This window comes from Sorghum bicolor, chromosome 8, assembly GCF_000003195.3.
Source record: "Sorghum bicolor cultivar BTx623 chromosome 8, Sorghum_bicolor_NCBIv3, whole genome shotgun sequence".
In the NCBI taxonomy this organism is placed as follows: domain Eukaryota; kingdom Viridiplantae; phylum Streptophyta; class Magnoliopsida; order Poales; family Poaceae; genus Sorghum; species Sorghum bicolor.
In genome coordinates, this window is record NC_012877.2 from 791,332 (window position 1) to 813,511 (window position 22,180).

Consider the following 22,180-nt stretch of genomic DNA (forward strand, 5'->3'; position numbering starts at 1 on the left):
GGATCGAAGGTCAGACACGAAGCGTGTAGAAGCACGGCCCGCTAGACATGACGGTCCCGTAGCAGCCCGACGACCTGCGACACGAAACATATATAATTTTGAAGGAGATGAGAGAGAGTTAGGTTTTCGTTTTAGGAAATAATAAAATCATGCATGCGAGTTGCATGTTCAACCGAGGTTTTAATTTTTTTTTCTCAAAAACATTTTATTTGACAACACCTTTGTCATGTAGGTGATCAATCTTTATGACAAGCAGCTCATTGTGAAAAGTTTTGAAGCTCGGGTTTAGAAATGGGGTAGGATGGGAAAACATTTGACTTATATATTTTTTTTCTTTTTGTTTTAGAGACATCCGTTCTCTAATTTTATACATGTTGGTTTTTTAAATGTGAAATGTGATTTTTCTTAAATTAAATCCTCTAATTCTAATAAAGTTTGCAGGAAAAAATTTGTACTCGCGCATCTCCGACACTAAATCTGTTTCACTTAAGATACAGTAAAATGTCTTTATAAGTTGATTTTTTAAATTTAGTTGGCGGACAACTCGTGCGCCTGCAGGCGGATCCCATCCCATCCCAGTGAGCCGTCGAGCCACGCAGTGTCCGGGCTCTGATCGATGCGTCATCGTCATCACGTACGTACTCCCCACTGCTTCCTGATGATCATTTCCCGCTCGTCGGCCAACTCCAGCAGGGATCGTCTGGGTCGGGGTGGCCGTTCCCAATTCAAGGGCCATGCATGTCGAGCCCATTCTGAGCGCGCCCGCAGCTGCATCGATCATCTACTGCTCGGCGAGCACCACCGCGGCAGGCAGCGTGCCGCGAGTTCATGTCCAGCACTCTGCGGATCGAGAGACTCACAAGGTTGGCAGAGTGTCTCTGCCAACCTGCCCCGTGGCGATCGAGCGCAGCGCCGCCGGCCGGCGGAAACCAGCTCCGATCCGCCGCCCGCCGCGCGACCAGCAGCACACAGCATCAGCATGTCCTGCTCGCTCGCGACCTGCGACGCGGACGCGGTAGCCGGCTGGTGCGCCCTCAGCCATCTGCTGGTGGAGCCACGGCGACGCGCGCGTGGTGCACCGCCGGCGCCGCAGGGTCGTACGTGGGCAAACTCCGCCGTGGGTGGGAGGCTTCCTCCTCCTCCATCAGCCGCATCGTCATCGTCATCGCCTGGGTGGCCGGCCGGCTCGGACGCGGGCCAGCCAGAGCCCCGGCCGAACTCCCGCGCCTCGTCCACCTGCTCCCTGGCCTTGTCGTTCATCTCCTGGAGGATGCAGAGCGGAGGTAGGAGACGCGGCCGAAGGCGTGGGGTCCCGCGCTCGCGCACTGCCCTCCTCGGCGACCCGCCGCTGAATCGGGGAGCATCTTGGACACGTTGCTGGCGCCGAAGACGCCGTGCACGGCCGCCAAGTCCTCCGCCGTGAAGTAGGGCGCGGCACGCACCTGCGCCGGAGCGTCCCCCGCACGGCCGGCGCCGCCACCGCCGTCCGCACAGCGCCGCGCAGGGAGGGAGGAGAGAAGCGTAGGCGATCAGCGTCACCGACCTCCTTCTCCCAGGTGGCCGGTGCGATGATCAGGCGCGGCGGAGGTGTTCGTCCTCCTCCTTCAGTTGGCTGGCTGTGGGGCATCAAAGATGTTGTGGGTGTGTGCTGGGACTGGGATTCATCATTCATACATATCGTAACGACTGAGGGGTTAGGGTAATTCATCCTTCAAATTATGAGTACAACTACTAGCTATTGCACGCGCGCTGGGAAACCAAACAAAACTATATTAATTATGATAAAATAAATCTATATTAATCCAATTTGTTTGTATAATAATTATGCATCCTCTCAAAATGCTCCTCCATTCACAAATGAATGTTTCCTTATCTCACTCCTCAATCTCACTAGCCCAATAATATCTTGGGGCATTTGACAAGTAAACATTTGTTAATAATAGATTAATTATAACAATATTGGGAACGGAGTGATTTTAGTGCGAGGAGGAAGGTTCGCGCCATCGTGACACCAGATCGAAGAGGAAGGACTCGTCAGTGGTACAACGCTGCTTCGGGTTGTCTATTCGACCTTGGAGCACGAGCCATTCTCTAGGAGCACAAAATATTGTGGACTCACGTTTCAAAACGAGTCATCCTTGTCGGAGCCGACGCCATCATCAAATTCCTGGTCCACGACCTACCTTGATGGGATCCTATGCGGCGGCGCGCTGCTTAGTAGTACCATGGAAGGCACTCTGTTGGTCCACACCTTGGGCTATGTGATGTCGGTGCCCTGCTCACACTAGTCTCGCCTGGCCTCCACCTGCTGGCCGTGGAAAGGGTTTTGCTTAGAGCCGCGGGAGGCACCGGCCGGAGCTACACGTGGGTGGCCACGGGGACGTACTGGGCGGGTCGCTGCCGCGAGAGAGAGGCAGACCACACGCGTGCTAGCTTTCTTCGTGGTGCCGCACTAGACGAGCCTATGGCACGCGCGCTGTGGATGAGAAGGGCAGTGGTGCCTCCCCCTTGTGCAGCTCGCCGACCAAGAGTGGGAGGGGGCCAACCGGCAGAGAGGCCGGTGGCGGCCCCTAGCTAGAGATCCCTTCGGTGTCGTCCTCCATTGCGACCCTAACTTGCTTGCACTTTCTTTGCCACCCGCGTTCGTGCCCGATGTGGTAGAAACATAGCAAAGCGTATAAAGGTATTTTAGTCATTTCACTTATCTAATTGATGGTACACCCTAACAAACTAGCCGGAAGACCATAGAAGGAAGAGATTTTGGTTTTTTTAGCCAGGCCCTGTTTAGATTTGATTTTTTTGGGCCCAAAGAGTAAAAATTTTGTGGAATTGGGATCTGAGAACGAAATGGGGCTAAAAAATTTTGGGTCAAAAATTTTGGGCACCCCAGGCTATAAATAGAGGGGCAGACCCCCCTCCAGAGGACACCCCAGATTCAATTCATTTCTCCTGCTTTGTTGACATTTACTACCGTCATTACTACAAATAGAGATAAACCCTACCTCTAGCAACAATACCAGAAATGCACGATATATAATTAACTTGTCAATTAACAACTAGCCACCCTAATATTCCTAAGCATGAAGTAGGTTGTCATCCCTAATTATATTCTAGTAATTTAATAGATTCACATGTTCTACTGCAACTAGGCAGATCATAAAAGATATGAATATAATTAATAACTAAATGGGTCCTGCAAGCAGACAAATAATTATACCGTTGTAGTATTTTACCTGAAGAAGTATCCAGGTTGTCGATTTATATTTATACCACTGGAAAGGCTATGTGTTAAACTATAGTCTATTATATTGATAAGAAACTATATAGGATGAATAAATGATATTACCAATATCATATAATCTACTCATAACAGGCAGAGGTCACAAGGTAAATATGTATAAATATGGATAAATATGGTTGATAGCATAATCATCAAGTATCATAATTAAAGATAATCATCAGAGCATCTACTAGTCATAATCATAGTTAGCCATTGGATAAACTAGAGAGTTGGATCTAAGGTAATTCTATAACTACATCAATGAATAACTCTAATTAGTGTAATTACATGTAGAAATCATCGTTGAGCTAACCCTATATCATAATCATAACCCACGTTCGTCATCTCTGAACCACGACAAGGATCTCCGGTATTCATCATCATCATTTGCAGATAGTAGTACGGTCTCAATTCGCATAGTATAGTAGCACTAGTATTCTGTGATCTCTCGGTTTAACTCTGCGCTGTCTTGTTCTTAAATCGGCTGCTACTGTTGAATGGGTAAATGTTCTTGAGGTATGGGTGGGTCAGTAGCGAAATACAGTAGTAATCTGGGTTCTGAGTTCCCCATGAATCATCTGTGATGCTGATACTGATAGTTAATATGGATGGAGTGAATGTTCCTCAATTTCTGATCTATCAGCAATATTCTGATATCTGCTTGGTTTGGTACTAGTGTTTATTTTTGCCATCCACGTGATGATCTGGGTTGAATGGATGTGGCTACAAAGGTTAGATAGTATCTCATAATTCCGCATTCAATAAACTGTATTATGTTTTCTGTTTCTTTTCCTTGCATAATTGAACTCGTGTATTGCATGAGCTGTTGGATTTTTTAGTTTATTTGTGTCCTACTAGAATTTGATGTGAAAAATCATGTAAACATAACCATTATTATCACAAACCGGGTCCACCTGTTGAGGTAGGTTGTGTTGTCCGGTGTCCATATTCACATTGAATACCTTCATCATCTTTGAATGCAAGCGTTGATCCTGGCTAGGCTTCTGGGGCAACAGATAAGCATGGAGAATATCAATGTATGCCTGTCTGTTCTGAATTATTTATTGAGAAGTTGAGATTATTATTCTATATTTGATAACTTATTGTATAGACATGGTGGTCTGTACACTGGGTGATATTGTCACTGTTATTGCTTATAGATATAGGTGTGCTACTTAGCTGTTAGTTCACTACTAACATATCAAGTAGTTTCTGGGGCAAAGTAATCCTGTTCACATATTGCAGTTGTGGAAGGTCTGCCTCCTATTCGTATAAATGGTTACATGGAGCCATCTTTTAGGCTTGTGTCCTGTTTTACCATGGCATAAGTTGACTTGTCTGAATTTGTTACATTAATTGTATGATATGAATCTGTAAGAGTAGACTAAATAGTCCCCAAAACATGCTTACTGATTGCATCACTTGTTGCCAATTTGATTCTTCTGTATGTCATGAAAGCTTTTCTTTTGGCTTTATATGATGAGGGAGCTATTAATATGAGTATTTTTAATGCCAAAATCAATGGTTATTATTACTTTCAATTCCTTTCTCTTATACTACAAAGGTACACCATTAATATAATATCTGTATAGTCAGTGACTTAGTTACATTGAAGATTTTGTATTTCTCTTTGCCTCAAGTTCCTAGTGAACTAGGACCTGATGCAGTGTCCACAAAGGACTTGCTTGAAAGTGGTTTAGTGCAAGGTACTTGATAAGAGTCAAAGCAGCATCTTCGAGAGGAAACGTTCTTTGCTTTGTGAGATTCAAAGCAGCATCTTGATTCTTGCAAGGCACCAGGGCCCCGTTTGATACTATGATCGGTGGTAGTGTGTGTATCATATCAGGGACTGGCGTGCTCTTTTGGTTGGCTTCACTCTCAGTCGTGTGTGCATTTTTTTTTTCCCTTCACCCGCTGAACTGTACGGGCATGTTGTCAAGCTGAGACGCCTGACATTCGAATGTAATCTTGAGCAGGAATGTGGGTGTTTACTTAGAGTTTACATAAAGGAAAGGTTTATTTCAGTGAAATAATGCCACGGTCTCTACATATATAAGCAGTCAAGAGCCTGTTCGCGAACGGTCTAATTTGAGTGAATGATGTCATTCCTCGATCAACTCTGCACTTTGCCTTTGCCGTGCACACTGGGCTATGTATAGGTAGCCTGAAATCGTGGCCAGTTTGTCAAACATTTTTCTTGGTTGTATGTATCGTACGCGATTCTACGCACGTACGTACGTGCAGAACAACCGATGGATCGACCTGGTGCAACCACTTGTATGCATGCCAGCTGGCAGCTGCTCGACGAAATGCCTTGACACTGCAACCTTTGGAGAGCTCTATCTATCTCCTACAGTAATTTTTATCTACAGTAATTTATATGGCCGAGGTCGTCTAGAGCTGCTTCATGGAGGACGATGTCGATCGGTCGTGCCCTGCCGTCTAGAGATCACATCACATCACAGTGCCTCGACCTCGACCATTTCCTCGTTCCCGTGCTCATGCCATGCATGAGCCTGACATGCATGCACAAACAGACAAACTCCACCGAAGCCGCGCGCCGTTCTCGATCGATCGCCAATGTCTGCACCGTCGGCCGCCACTGCCGGTGACGCCCGAGATCCGCCGAAGCCGCTCCACACCGTCGTCGTGCGCCCTGCCCGTCGCCGCAGCCTGCCCCCTCCTCGCTCATCACGATTAATTGTGGCCGGCCGGGCCTCACGCACCTCGCGACCGGTTCTCGGTCGCCGTCGCGGACCTGTTCTGGCATAGTCGGCCGGCTCTGGTCCTTCAATTCCTCCATGGACGGTGCCGCGCGCGACTACCCCCTGGGTCCGCTGCGGCGGCGTGTCCCAACTCCGAACCCTCCTCGGCTCACCAATCTCCGTCGCCGGCCGGGCCATCCCTCCGCCGCCCTGATCGAGGACCGGATGAACAAGACCAGGACTGGCGAATAGGAACAGTGAGACATCTGAGCGAGAGATTTATGACTGTATGAAAAGTGCTGTAGTATTGTACAGTACATTGTACAATAGTAAAAATTTCGTACGGATCATGTATAAATGAACCCTAAATAATTCTATAACTAAGTTATACATTATTCAATGAGCTGAAAATTTTACTACAGTTCAATCATTCAATAATTAGGCCATAATAAAAATTTTATCATAATTGGACCGAAAAAGCAGTTCTAATTAATTATAGAAAAGAATAGATCAAAATTTACAGCAAAAACTTTATGTGAAAATATACCCTGTTATATGTTCATTTGTAGATCTGCTCATAATATGGAGTCGAACGAAAATGCTACGGTATCCGTTTTATAAAATTTTTTAAAACTAAACAAGGCCTATATGTATGAATTTTGCGCAGATAAAAAGAAAAAATTGGATCTTAAGAAGCCTCGGTCACAGCCTCACAGGCCATTGCGAACGTGGTGTCTTCGAGTCCAAATCCGTTTCTATATCGATGCTTCATTTTGATTTTTGATTTTTTTCCTCTAAGAGTTCTAAGATTTCCGATTTTGTTTTCGAGTATGATATACTCCTTCCATCCCAAATTAGAAGTTATTCCACACCAGCAAATGAAAGCGAGAATATCCACTTGTAACAAAGGTTACAGATTGGTAACCACTTGTAATACATTTCACATTTGTCAGTAAAATGGTTATTTCATTCATTGTGCACATCAATAACAACTGCTCTTGTCCATAAAATTGGGAGGCTTTCTTGTATACAACTTCAGTGAAAATTTGCCACAAATCAACCGTGTAAGCATATATAGCCTATAACAATACATATCTTACACTATAGAAATAATAATAACTAATTATCATTTGCCATGCACAGCACTCAACTTCGCTGAGGATGGAATTTTTAGCGGACATTTTGGCGAGCAAAGCAAACGAATGTTTCGACAATATTCCTGAAGATGTCCAATACATAATTAAAGAGTTAGACAAAATGTAATATATAGATGCTCATGATATGACAAATAGCTCTATTATGCCTTGTTACATGAAAAAATATTTCTGAACTATAATTTTTGTTTTTAGAAGCATTCCAAAATTAAGCCGTAGCGTTAGCACGGGCATTATACTAGTAAATAAAAAAGAAGAGAACAAACCGCCTTTAGAACCGCTTATAATCAGGCCAGAAAGGTAAAACATACGGTTTTAAAATTTGAGAGAGATAGTTTGTTCGATTTTAGAGTTCACGGAGGAAAAGTAGATTTTCATAAAAGTTAAGGGAAGAAAAGTGGATTTGTTTCTATTATTACTAGTAAAAAGTCCACGTAACCTCTTAACTTTGTTGAAAGTCCATTTTTTCTTCCTAAACTCCAAATCTACAAAACATCTCCCTTAACTTTTAAAAGTGTTCATATTACCTCCCTGGCCTGGTTATAAGTGATTTTGAAGACGATTTTGTCTTTTTTATTTATTTTGGTTGAACCTTTGAAAAATTATAGTAATCACAGAAAAATCATAAAATAAAAAATTTAGTTTTGTTGGACTCTACATAAGTAGGTCTACACCGTGAAGACATAATTTGGTATTCTTTAATCCAAATTTTTTGTTGTAGATTTTGATCTATTATTTTCTATAATTAATTAGAATAATTTATAGCTACAGTTTCTATAGTCCAATTATGGTAAGATTTTTATGGTGGGATAATTATTGTATGCTTGAAATGTAGTAAAATTTTTATACTCATTGAATTATGTATAACTTGTAGTTGATTTTATTTAGATTTATGCTTGTTAAATATAAGTAATTATATAACTAAGCTATACATGATCCAATGAGTATAAAACTTTTAATATAGTTCAATCATACAATTTTAGCCCACCAAAAAAATCATCACAATTGAACCATAGAAACTGCAGCTATGAATTATTCTAATTAATTACAAAAAACCATATATCTAAAGTAAAAACAACTTATACTAAAGTGTACTATATTATATATTTACTGTGTAGATCTACTCATGTAAAATCCAATAAAGTTAGATTTTCTATTTTATGATTTTTTGTGATTTATTATGATTTTTGAAAGATTCAACCAAAATAAATAGAAAAAAAAAGACAAACCGCCTTCAAAACTGCTTATAACAGGGCTACTGATGTAATATAAATGGTTTCAAAAGTTGTGAGAGGTGTTTTGTCCAGTTTTAGAGTTCATGGAAGAAAAATGAACTTTCGTAAAAATTAAGGGAGGTAACGCAGATTTTTTTCTTATTATTATGAGGCCAAGGTTAATGTGAGATTGTGACAAAATGAGTTTGTAAGAAGTAGATAGGCACTGTTACCTTAGTCAAAGCGGTGTTTATCCTTGAAAAGGTTAGCAGGCAGCTCTTGGAGCAAGTCTATATTTTGTTCGGCATAGAGATTAAGGCTATCCAAATATAACCGTACTATATTTTGGACTTATCGCTAGCAAAAAAGTTAGATAGCGAAAATGATTCCCTAGAGTGTGCACAACCATAGGAAAGCTATTGGAGAGTTGAAAATATAGAAAATGATTTTTATACAGATAGGTCTCCAAGCGATCATTTAGAAAGTAAGTTTTAAAAGGCTTTTGGAGATACTCTTATTACGTCAAAAATGCTATTGCAAAGAGATTGAGCTTCAGCTCAGATGGCTAAGGCTCACAGTGTGCAGCCTACCCACCACATTTCGAACCGGGTGCTCACCGGGATTTGTTCTTAAAATTCTGCAGCCTCTCTCCACGCGTGATGCCACAAAGGGATTGTGACACGGTCGTCGCCTACGGAGCCATGTTGGTCCCAGTGATCTCTAGAAAGACGTGGTCTTCTGATATGTGTGTAGTTGTAGGTCTAGTAGTGCACATGTAGTATGTGTTGGGGGGGGGGGGGTGCGTGCGTAGTGGGGGCATGTGTTTGTGCATGAACAAATAGTACAACTGTACTCTTATGAGAGGCTTAAAAGAAGTTAGTGTAAAGATAGTATCCAGAGATAATTAATAAATTAACGCTTAGTACATGGTATGATGGTAAACACAATGGCATGGAGGTTTGCTAGCTATCTTCGCTAGGGAAATGATGCCGAACGGGAAGTCTAGGGAGTTAAAACCCCTAGCCACATTATTTTTTGTCTAAGTTTTTATGCTTATTATTATCTGTTAAGGTAAAAACCAAAGCACCACACCGAGACAGAGAAAAATAAACACATGGAAAATGCAAAACAGGAATCCCTTTTAGATTAAACGTGTAATAAAAAAACAGTGATAAAAATATTCTGCCTCTTCTGTGTTCCTTCTAATGTGCCATGAAAAATATATACCATGTTCCATCAAACCAACTTTTCTGCACCTTGTCAATTAGAGATGGACATTTACACCATCTTTGTATCTAACCCACTTTGATGTTTGATCAGGCTCTGTGAAACTGTTGAGACCACACCAACCATTTCATTAGGACCAAACATCTTTGGTAAAATTGCAAAACTTGCAGAGGTGGGTGTATATGTTTCTGGCTCTAATCTACGTAGCTTGTTTGTTGTACGTAACAAGACTTGTGCGTATACAGGTATTTAACATGACTTGACTGCACATCTGTGCATCGTTTGTGTTCCGCCTTATCTTCACCAGTCACCAGAGAAGCCGATCAAGCTAATAAAACCATTTCTTACTTTACTGGTCCTCGTTTTGGTTGCATTGTTTCTTCGATTTCAGCTTATAGAATACTATATATACTACTAGTATATATGACTTTTTTTTGCGAGTACTTAACATGACTCGATTCCACATTTGTGCCTCATTACACTTAAACATCATCAGTATCCTTTCTTCTTCCAAAGTTTTATGAAGCTTATATCTCCTTAGTGTGAGTTAAATGCTAACCCTAAGCCAAATTTGTTGGATGTAATTTCACTCACAGCATCATCAACTCAAATTCCCAATTTAGGCCTTGTTTACTTCACTTCCAAAACCCAAATTTTTTAAGATTTCCCTTTACATCGAATCTTACGGCACAAGCATGAAGCATTAAATCTAGATGAAAACAAAAACTAATTGCACGGTTTGCCTGTAAATCACGAGATAAATCATTTAAGCCTAGTTACACTACGATTGGACAATATTTATCAAATAAAAACGGAAATTTTGAATGTAAACAAGGCCTTAGAATCCTGTGTACCATTGGAGAGCGACCGCCCAGGCTCGTCGCCGAAGCGCAAGGGAAAAGTTTCTTTGTATTATAGAGAAATATTATATCTTTTTAGATAAATACTTGTGCATAACGAGAATCTTCTTAGCTACTAAAAGTTTCTGGCTCCGCCACTATACATGCAGTTGCTTTGATTAATTGAGTGTAATCTGAGTTTTGGACAAAGCGAACTGCATGGAGTTATGTTGAGACTGCGTGTACCGACCGGCATTGGCGAGCTCGTCAATTTTCAAGCCTAGGGCCACTATCAAAGCACGTGTGCCACCTATATCGGGTCAAAATACCGTTTACACGGGATCTAATATTGATAGATAACAAAACTAGCTCATAAATACGTAATTTTAGATGGTACTTAATTCCACTTTAAATCTGCAACGCAATTGATGGAAATAAGAAAGTGATTAAAAAAATATGTAACTAATGTTTGTGTAATTGTCATACGAGCAGAAGAAAAAGGATTTTAGTGTCTTGATCACTTTATTTCATTGTGCAACTCTACAAAATTTTTTTGGCATAATCAATTCACCATATTCAGCCATCTACCTGGCAAGGACTAGAGGCCGGTACCAATAACTTAGACTTGACAATGAGAATGAGAATTACCAATAGTCCAATGCCAAGACTCACCTGGTACTCTTCTCTTGCAAATTTGCAATCAACAACTGCAAGGAATAGAGGCAATAAGGCACAACAGACTGCCTGCTTGGTAGCCTGGTTGCGGCGTGCAAGCTGCTGCGTGATCGGCCACGGGGTCGCCATGCTCGCTTGGCCACTGCAGTTACACCGTGAGCCCTGCAAGGTGGAGGTCTGGCGGCGCCTAGTAGAGTTTGAACTATAAAGAGTAGGAACAAGGTCAGGCCGTCAGGAGTCCGACGAACGTCACGCTCGTGAATCATCATGTATGCCTTCTCTCTATGCTGGGCCAGAAAGCTAACTTGGGCCAGCGAAGCACATATACTATTAGGGAGTTTTGGGCCACGCCTAAGGCCATGACCCTAGTTGCCCTAGGCCCAAATCCGCCCCTGCCGACCGGGGACAAGTTGAGTTGTGTTGAGACTGCGTATACCGACAGGGGTTGATAATATTCGCTTGTCTGAAAAGTCACGGCTAAAAGTACTGTTCGCTGGTTTATTATGAGATAAAAACACTACTGACTAACAGAAAAATACAGCTTATAAGATAAGCGAACGGGCTCTACCGAGAAACAACAGTGGTCGGTGAATGTTCAGTGTCGGAGTGGCGGTGTTTGGACACGGGGACTAAAGTTTAGCCCTTATCATATCAGATGTCAGGTACTAATTAGTAGAACTATACATGAGCTAATTATAAAACTAATTACAGAAATAGTGACTAATTCGTGATAAAAATCTATTAAGCCTATTTAATTCATCATTAATACATATTTACTATAGCACCAAATTGTCAAAACATGCACTAATTAGGTTTAAGATTTGTCTCGCAAATTAGTCACAATCTGTGCAATTAATTTTATAACTAGTCTATATTTAATACTTCAAATTAGTACCCAAACATTTAATATGATAAAAACTTAACTTTAGCAGTGGAACCACAAGCAGGGCAGTGCACCCGTGTTTAGAAAACCTATAAGATAGATTACTGCACCGCGGTGTAATGGTGAGAATGCTTACTGCTGGAGTGCTGTCCGTGAATGTTGATCCTAGGAAATGGGACTATGGGAGTGTGTTTGTTCGTTTGTCTGAAAAATTATTGTTGAAAGTATCGTTCACTAATTTGTTGTGAAAAAAAAATAATATTAAATAGTTGGCAGATTTTACGCGAATGGAGCCGGGAGGGAGGGAGACTTAAGATAAAAAAATGAGAAAAACAAAGCTACCACCGAAAGAAATGGGAGTAGCTGGTGAATATGTGATTTGTTAGGAATAGTGTATGTATGTTTTTTTTAACCATGAAACTGAGCAGGAGCACTGAATTCAGGCCTTGTTTAGTTCGCAAAAATTTTCAAGATTCTCCGTCACATCGAATCTTTGGTCGCATGCATGGAGCATTAAACATAGATAAAAATAAAAACTAATTAAACAGTTTACCTGTAATTTGTGAGATGAATCTTTTGAGCTTATTTACTTCGTGATTGGATAATATTTGTCAAATAAAAACGAAAGTACTACAGTAGCCAAAAACCACAAATTTTGCAAACTAAACAAGGCCTCAGTCGAACCCAACCCAACGCAAAGCAGAGACGGCCAGATAGTAGTACCTTATAATAAGCTGAAACTAGAAGAAAAGGAGGAGAAATTGTACTGAAAAGTGCACAGCCGGGAGTGGGTTTAGTTGGGCCGACGCCGGGACATAGCCAATATCTAGAAGTGGCCCGCGTACGGATAGTGTAACGGCAAGGAAAAAAATTATTTTTTCTCTCTCAACTTTAGAAACCAGGCAAATCATCTTTCTTAACTTTTCAAACTGTGGAGCAGTTTCGAGGGCGGTTTTGCTACAGTGAATGGTGGTTTTGCTACAGTGAATGGTGGTTTTGCTACAGTGATTATAGTTTTGTCTTTTCCTTTTAAAATTATTTTGGTTGAAAAAAAAAATATAAAATAGAAAATTTAATTTTGTTGGACTCCACATGAGTAAATATACACGGTGAACACATAATATGATATGCTTTAGAACAAACTTTTGTCTATGAAGGTTTTGTCTTTTTATTTTTTTCTTTATTTGGCTAAATATTTGAAAAATTATAGTAAATCACAGAAAAATCATAAAATATAAAATATAATTATGTTAAACTTCATATGAGATATACATAGTGATCTCCAACTAAATTTGTTAAAAAACTAAATTCAAATATCTTTCCACTAATTATGTACCATAAATATTAATATTTTTAATATATATTTAGTTAAAATTATTTCTTCGAAAGCATAAGCGATAGATATTTTGATACTAATTGGACAGTTAAATTATTTTATATATCTAGAGAATGTATATCTAAATGTTTATTAAAAACTATGTATTTAAAAAAAATCAAAACGTTTTATATAATTTAGAGAGTAAAGTCCACTACCGGTCCCTAAATTTGTGGTGTCGTGTCATCCTGGTCTCTAAACTCACAAATCGATTGTTTAGGTCCTCAAACTTGTTCATCTGTGTCATCTCGGTCCCTAAACTTGTTCAATTGTGTCATCCCGGTCCCTAAACTTAGAAATCATCCGTTTAGATCCTCAAAGTTGTTCAGTTGTGTCATCTCGGTCCCTAAGCTTGCTTTTGAATCTCATCTGGGTCAAAACAAAGCGATCTAACAACTCTATATAAAAAATAATTCATAACTTTTTCATATGAACTCAAACGAAGACAAATTTTATACCAAAGTTATAGTCCTCAGCACAATCTACAACTTTGTAGTTGAAAAGTTTTTTATTTGAAGTCGTTTAGTGTTATAAAATTTAATTTTAAATTTTAAATTTTAAAATCTATAAACTTATAAAAAAATATTTTGGGAACCTAAACGATTTTAATTTAAAAATTTTTCAACTGCAAAGTTGTAGATCATGTTGCTACCTACAATTTTGATATAAAGTTTATCTTCATTTGAGTTCATATAAAAAAGTTATAAATTATTTTTCAATATAAAGTTTTTAGATTCGTCCTGTTTTGACCCAGATAAGACTTAAAAACAAGTTTAGGGACCGGGATGACACAACACAACTGAACAAGTTTGAGGACCTATATGGGAGATTTTTAAGTTTAGGACCAGGATGACACAACCGAACAAGTTTAGGTACCTAAACGGTCATTTTGCGAGTTTAAGGACCGGGATGACACATCCGAACAAGTTTAGGGACCGCTGATGGACTTTAACTCTAATTTAGAATAGATGAAGTAGTAGACTTCAGTTTACAGCAAAATTCACTGGACATAAAAAAAACCGACGTCAGCAGCATCTTTGATAGCTTTGATTGCAGAAACGTACGTATGCAGTGGACCCATGAACAGTTCAAAATAACTAATGGCATCGTCGGCAAGTCTCAACAACATGTAGCTCTACCATAGCCGGAACTTTAGGCTCAATGTACGTCCTGATGGCCAAGAGCCCTCGTTGAGCTCCCTTGAGAACATGAATGGGCAATGGGGAGCACTCGTTACTTCTATCAGCAGGCTCGAAGCACTTAGAAGAACTCTGATAGGTCTCCAATGTAAGGCATTCGAGTGATGCCATGCTCTCAACAATATGGCATGTTAGCTCAATAAGACTCTTTGCTGACGTGAATCCTAGGATCTTTACTGTCTTCATCTTGTGGTGCTGCTGTCCTTGTATCTTCCTCAGATCTGAGGGATCTGAGAATATGGAGACGTGTTTCATTTCATACTCAGACACCTATATAACATATAATATGAAAAAGGAAAAAAAAAGTTAAAGCCATGGTTCTGAAGTGTTTACTATTGTTAGATTAGAAATATGAACGGCAACTTACATCCAAGACAAAAGTTTCCAGGGACGGGCAACCATCAAAAAAGGAAACAAGAGACAAATAATCGTAGGCTGGAGAAAAGGTTGCAGCGCAAAGAAAAATAGTAAGGCTTTTGAGGTGGAGATATTTGCTATGCAGCAATGGTGTATTGATCTGCGAAAAAGATGAACAGGTTAGTTATACTCCAAGGTATATGACTGCTGTAAATATATATGGAATCAAAATATGAATATTGCTGGTCCAGCCAAGACGAGTATACCTCTCTTCTCGAAGATATAGTGGCAACTTTAAGGTTTGGCATGCTGGACGGAAGTTCAACACAAACATAACGAACTGCGCCATTGAAGGACAACCTTAGCTCCTTCATTTGCAATGTTTCTCCGAGTGACAGTTGAATGCGCTTTCCTTCGTAGTCAAAGCTGAAAATATTTGGAGCTTTGCTTTCTATCATTCCCAGATTGCAACAACCTAAAACCTCTAGGTACCTTAGGCGCTGCAGCGTGCAAGGGACCTTCAAGCAACCTATCCCATCACAATACCTGATTCCCAACACCTCCAAGGCAAAAGAATTGGAGAGAAGGCACCCTAAATCGTCCCCAGTAAAACCGACATGATAAAGATGCAGTTTTGTCAGGCTTCTTAAACAACCAAGTTCAGTTGTGGGACGAAAGGAGCAACCAGTAAAGTGCAGGTATCGAATGGAGTCTCCACTCCCATTAGATAAGAGTGAGCATGGAAAGCTGTATTTTGCTATCGTTGGCATATCAAGTGAAAGTTATTCGATTCCTGATTTAACAGCAACCTGGAGCCAACTGTCGAGATAACCATTGTAACCTTTACACATCTGAATGTTGAGTTTCTTGACACCAATGCCTGAGTGCCTTTTCAGAATCTGGTCAATTTTGCTACAGAAATCTCTGGCAATATCATCATATTTATATTCCTTCTTATTCGATCTCAGTGTCCTGGCACTGAAAGTGAGGTTGGGATGGCATCTCCAGGAACGCAGAAAAGCACGAGACACACAGGCAGCTCGAGCAGCAGATCGCATTGGCATTAGGGAATGTATATAACACCAGATGTCCTGCACGCATGTTACAAAAGCATGGAAGAGAAATTCAGCATTAGAAATATAAAGGCAAATGGTTACTCTAGATGGAGGGGAAAAGATTTGAAAAAAACTATGACACCGTAACCCAGGTTCTAGGCACATTGTTGCACAATGGGTTTTCAACCAACTGTATATCTTTGTTTCTCATTTACTTTACTGGTCCATGAATTTTCAATTAGTTGGTTGGTTCTCGGTAGCCGCCCCCCCCCCCCCCCCCCCCCACACACACACACACCATATCTGAATCCTGGCTCTGTCCCTGTGAACAGGACAGACAAAAGAGTGCTATCCTACAAGGGTATGCACTATGCATGTATAAATCACAAGTAATTGCTTGTAATGTTCCAATGGAGATAACATGGTACACATCAAGGGAAACAGTACTAAATGATGCTGCCTTTAGAGACATGTTATGGCAAACCTAAAAGGGAATCATTTTATTAGATCATGCTCCCGCAATTTCAAATTATAAGGCATTTTTTCGCTTTTTTAGATGCATAGTTTTTGCTATGCACTTAGATATACACTACTTATGTTTGTCGTTTTGGCTCTGTACTTGTGCAGGACATAGAGGGTGTATCGGTGCAGTGAATATTGTGTGAATCTGGACGTCTACTAGCACTCCTAGAACGACACACATAATGATTAGTGGAAAGCCAGAAGAAGGTTTCAACATTATTACTATACTTATTTAGGAGGAAAACACTAGCTGTTCTTAAAAGTTAATTATGCAGACTTGGGAAAAAAAAAAACCCGCAAGGGTTTGGGAGCCATCGCGACACATGGTTTGCTGACAATTCATTCATTAGCCCTATATATAAGCCTACCATTAACAAAATGCCATGGCTTACCTCTGGAAGGCTCGGAATCTGTATCTCAACTCCCTGAGAACCAGCATCTTGCTGGCATGGTGAGCCCTTCTTATTATCCTGTGAAGCAACCAACCCATCTGCAGCACAGCAAACATGGTTATGAATAATTCAGACATTTGAGGCGCAAAACAACCAATGCACACAGATGAATCCTTTTTGTACTCTTGTCAAACTTTTTGTTCAATAATAGTAACACAACATCTTGTCAAAACAGAACATGCAGTTTTTTTTTCCTTTTCCCAGTATCTGGCTCTCATCTCCGATCTTACTTTTTATGCAGGTATAAAGAAAGTAACGAATTATTCGATTGAATGCACTGAAAGCGAAATCTCCTTCGCTCACAATTTTTGTTTCTGCAGACAGATTTGCAACGAAACTACAAGATGGGTGGAGAAAAACTTTGAATTGAAATTTCCATCCACCAGACTATGATTATAATAATAAGAAAAAGGAAAACAGAGGAAGGGAAGGCGGCGGCTTACGAGTGGTCTGCGCTCGCCGACGACGGCGGCCCGGCTGCCGCTCCATGGGAAATATAAATATAAAATCTAACAAAAACACAGCAGTATATTATCCCTCTCTCTCTCTCTCTCCTGTGGAATATATCTGTGCTATCCCCTAAGGCGGAATCGAATCAATCTCTTCGTCTCTGCCTGCCTTGAATTGAATTCCCCTCCAAAATAAATAAATAAATTATAATTCTAGATTTAGATATAGGTCAAACTTTCTTAAGTTTAGTCAAATTTATAAAAAATAGTATCAATATTTATTTCTTTAAATAAGTTTACTACCAAAATAGTTGTTTATATTTTTTATACAGATTTATTCAAATTTAAAATTGTTTGTGAGAGTTTTATTTAAAATAAGTTTACCTGACGTGTCTCTCTCTCTCTGGTCTGTCTTGAGCAGTACTCACGCAATGTTCATATATCCACTCTCGACGATGCTATTCCATACAGATAGATAGATAGATAGAATAGTATTAGTATCTTTTTATCATTCGCAAAAAAGGTAACTTTTTCGTTAATCGACTAATCGTGTGTTAGTTCATCCACAGACAAACAAAAGTGCCAAGTTAAATTACCGTGATCATGATTTTGGTTTGACTGTCAAACACCTCATGACTTTTTAGGTGCTCTCGTTGCAATGCACGAACAATCACCTAGTCATTAATAACAAACAGAAGACAAATTTCATCAGGATCCGGATACACCCCCTCTCAAAATCGATCAAGTTGAGCACAGATCTCAGACAAAGGCGCAGCAGCATACACGCTTCTCTCTGGACGGGAACTTTCAGCAATACGTGCAATATACTTTATGAACAAATTTATCAGTCCTGTTCCTGTACATGTGTTTTGCATGCTATTGCAGTATGATATATATATAACAATCTGACCTATATTATTCAAAGAATAAGCTCAAAAAGACCTACAATACCCTGCCAGAGCCTTTTCCATCCACCTCTGAACTTCACATGATATATGCAAGAGAATTATTCACAAGCTTCTGTCAGCCAAACAAAAAAATGTCCCCAAGCACTTTGAGCAGAACAATTCTGTACAGTCGGCAACAACCAGTGTACGATTACAGGGAGGATACACATCTCATCTCACTATCTCCGGCCAACACCGAAAATCTACCAAAAAGCTACTTTCACTCGTCTTTCATGGCCATCTCATGCCTTCTCTTCTGTGCAACCTCAACAAGTAGAGTCAGCAGGGCTTCGCATACCTGCGACGTGTCCGCCTGATCCCTGGGCTCTTCCTTCAGCGACGAATACACCATCCATGCGTGGTCTAGCTTCCGCTCAGGACGGACCACCACTGACCCAGGAACCTCAGCATCCTTCCGCGTCACAAGACCGTCACTCTTCTCGCCATACCTTGCCACCAGCAGTTGCGAGCATGCTGCCATTGCCGCTGAAAGTGGCATTACAACTGGGATCCTGGTGGAATTGCCGTCGGCAGCAATTGGGAGCTCCAGGTGTGCAACGTGAGAGAGCGCTGTGAGCACACTGGGAGTGATGCTTGCCTCCGTGTGGAACGAAACGATCGGAACATCCTGAGGCAACGGGTGCTGTCGCAGGAATTCTTTCCGCCTTTCATAAGTCAGATCTTCTAGAGCCTGCAGATCACCCTGAAGACAAGGCAATGAATAGAGTCAAGAACACTGTCATTCAATAGGCAAGCTGGTCATTAGTGGCTCGAATGATCAAGGCAAATACCTTAAGGACCTTGGATACCAAGATCTCCATGATCTTACGCAGCCTGACGTAGTCACCAAGCTGCCCCTCTCGCAGGATATCTGAAGCAACAGGGCTTCCACCATATGGACTTTGGGCTAATACTAAACCTGCGACTTTGTCTTTGAGTTGTGGCCAGTAGAGGGAGAGGGCTGCAGCTGCATCAACACCGCCCTTGCTGTGACCAAGAAGTAGCACACGTTTCCTTGATCCCCAGTATATTTCTTCAATGTATTCCTTTATCTCTCGTGCATTTTTACTCACTGAAGACTGCAAAGTGTTGTTTTAATGTACTGCTTTGTGAAATTAAGTGTTAAGAGCAAAGTTCAGGTTAATATCTGGTAGTACCTCGCTATGAATTTTGGCAATATGGCAAGCTAGACCCATCTTGGAGAAATATGCCTTTGTCTTGACAAAGTAAAGTGGTCCATGGTTACTAAACAGACCTATAAACAGCCAGAAGTATAATGTTATCATAAAAAGTTGGAAACTGATAGCTCATAATAGGAGAGGTAGCTGACTAACCTGGAACCAACAAGTAAACCACTGAATCAGGTAGCTTGTGCTCATTTTTTCTGAAGAGAAATGAAACGGTCCATATGAGATAAAGCTCATATTAAATCTATCACCAAAAGCATATTTAGATATCATCAGCATCGAGTTTGAGTTTGGTACTTCTGCTGACCTTACAGAGTCCAAAATCTCCAAGAATCTGGCTGTACCATCCTCAGTTGTAGGTAAGCTTTGATCCCGCTGGAGCCAGCCAATATCATCTGCTGAACCACGGACCGTTTTCCGAGCACGCTCAACAAGGCTGCACAAAATATCAGGGACATCTTAGGGGACGCTATTATATCCACTAGAGTTTGATTTACCAACCAAATTTGATAAAAAAAATAATAATTGCATCAGAATGGCATACAATGTCAACTCACAACATACAGTTTTACTTTTTAGTACGGGAAAGATAGACCCACTGTGTATCAAATTCTAAGAAAGGTGCTGCACTGAGAGACACTGTGTGTCACATTCTAGCAGGATTTGCATGATAAAGGAAAAACATAAAGATGCCAGAGCAATGTACCCTTGGAACAGTGAAGCTCCATTCTGAAAAACATGCGAAGGCACCATTTGTCCTGTGTTTTCTTGAGAGGGGCTTCCACCACAATCTGCCTGACCAAGGGATGAATTGGTGCCAGCAGGCTCTACTGAAGAAGTCTGAACAGAAAGCCTGCCTGAGGCCGATGCAGGTGGAAGTGTTGCTAATTCTTGGCCCTCCTCAGACAGACCTGCACTAAGATGGTAAACATGACCTATAGCAGTTAAAATGGAATTATCATAAGAGTTGGCATCTCTTACACAATTGACATGATGGAACTATTTTCCCAAAGAAATTAGAAGAACTAACCCACATAACCAGGTACTGGGAGGCATTGGGTGAGGAATGAAGCCGTCTGAGCAAGATAAGATGCAGCTTGGTTTAAAGCAGGTACGGAGAGGAATAGTTGTGAATCTTCAACCCTGTCGGCTGAGTAACTATCATCAACCTGGATTAATCAAACATCAGTTAAAGAAAATAAATAAATTAGCCAAAGAGACTATAAAGTACAGTACAAATTTTTTGCTTATATTGTACCTTTACATACAAAGTCATTCAATGTGACTTAGTTATGCTGTTCTTGCTACCTAATTAAGTACATGCTTCAAGCATCAAAGAAACCACTAATATAAGTGGTGCGCGGTATTATAAGAATCATACCAACAAAGCCTTTAAAAATTCAACTTCCAAAATTTGGTATTCATAGGACAGCTGTGCCAAGGACAACTAGTAGACATAGTCCATGTACTAATGTCTACCTGATGCAGTAATCGAGTATACTTGAGAAAAGAGGGTCATGGTTGATTGGTTCATCATAGCATGACAGGGAAAGGACAACCATATAGTAAATACAAATCCATGCAAGTCGAACAAAGTTATGGCAATTCAGTGCATAGGATAGCAAAAGGGAAAAAATTGGAAAGTGTACACACCGCAGAAGATGTAGATGGCTCCCCCTGCGTTGGAGGCGATTCCCTCATGATTGGTGTGGTTATCCAGAGAAGAGAGATCTGCTAGCAATGCTCCCATTTGTCAGGATAACCAATGCGCAATGAATTAGGAATAAATCCCTTAAGTAAAGTAACAGGAAAATGTAGGAATGAATGCCCTTAAGTAAAGTAGCAGGAAAATAAGGCTAGAAGGCTATCTGGCTATGGCATATAGAACCGAGAAAGAGAGACAACTGAAGAGCAGAGCAAGTCATGAGGTCCTTTTAGAGCAAAAGGAAGCACAACTGCACAAGTAACAAAAAGGAGGTTATTCTTATCATCAAGAAGGAAAGGAATCAAAGCATCTCCAGACTCCAATCACCACCAAAGGGATAGACACTTCAAGCAGGTGCCTTGACATGACACCAGAAACTAATTTCTTTTTTTTTTTCTTTCTTGCTACAAGATATACAGAGAAAAAAAAAACCCCTCCAAGGGATAAGCCCGTACTGCTAAGATTAATAGGTTACTATGGATAAAGGAAGCTGCGAATTCTTGCCAGAACAGAAGCAGCCGACCTTACTGACGCGAGATGGTAATCGTGGAGCCGAATCACATCAGGAGATGGGATCGAACAATCTCGACCAGAACATGAACGGGAGAGCGAGAAGAACAAAAGATGATATCAATTTACCGGAAATCGGAGTCGTGGATGCCGCCAGGATAGCGGGATTGCGGTAGAGCCAGTCCTCTTCTTCCTGCGGCGCGTCGCAGAGTTTGGGCCCGCCGCCGCGCTGCTCTTCTTTTTCCGTTTTTCTTCCCCGTTTCTGTTGATTTTTTCTTTCCTTGTTCTGAACTGTTCTTCCTTCGCCGGCGTCGATCACTTGGGGACCGAATGCTGGTGGGTGGTGGGCCGGTGGCCCAGTAATTGATGGGCCATAAGCCGTCACTAAATTCGCTTGATCCTGGGCCGGTAAATCCTTCTTCATGCAAGGCAGGAAGGCCCACAG

At 41.0% G+C, this 22,180-nt stretch overlaps 1 protein-coding gene and 1 pseudogene across 4 annotated transcripts; both read right to left on the reverse strand.

Moving 5' to 3' along the window:
- On the reverse strand, nucleotides 12,652-17,426 carry LOC8070336 (annotated as a pseudogene).
- Nucleotides 18,192-22,024, reverse strand: LOC8070337. 4 transcript variants are annotated; one of them, XM_021446522.1, is made up of 9 exons: nucleotides 21,865-22,024; nucleotides 21,174-21,251; nucleotides 20,551-20,689; nucleotides 20,227-20,431; nucleotides 19,828-19,956; nucleotides 19,668-19,717; nucleotides 19,491-19,588; nucleotides 19,125-19,412; nucleotides 18,192-19,036 (listed from the first exon to the last, which is right to left on the reverse strand). In XM_021446522.1, the coding sequence occupies exons 2-9, from the start codon at nucleotides 21,219-21,221 to the stop codon at nucleotides 18,554-18,556; spliced, it is 1,440 nt and encodes a 479-aa protein (XP_021302197.1). In that variant the 5' UTR covers nucleotides 21,222-21,251; nucleotides 21,865-22,024; the 3' UTR covers nucleotides 18,192-18,553. The 4 variants fall into 4 exon arrangements, with proteins under 4 accessions (XP_021302197.1, XP_021302198.1, XP_002442668.1 ...); XM_021446523.1 differs by having other exon boundaries at nucleotides 21,174-21,254; XM_002442623.2 differs by having other exon boundaries at nucleotides 21,174-21,475.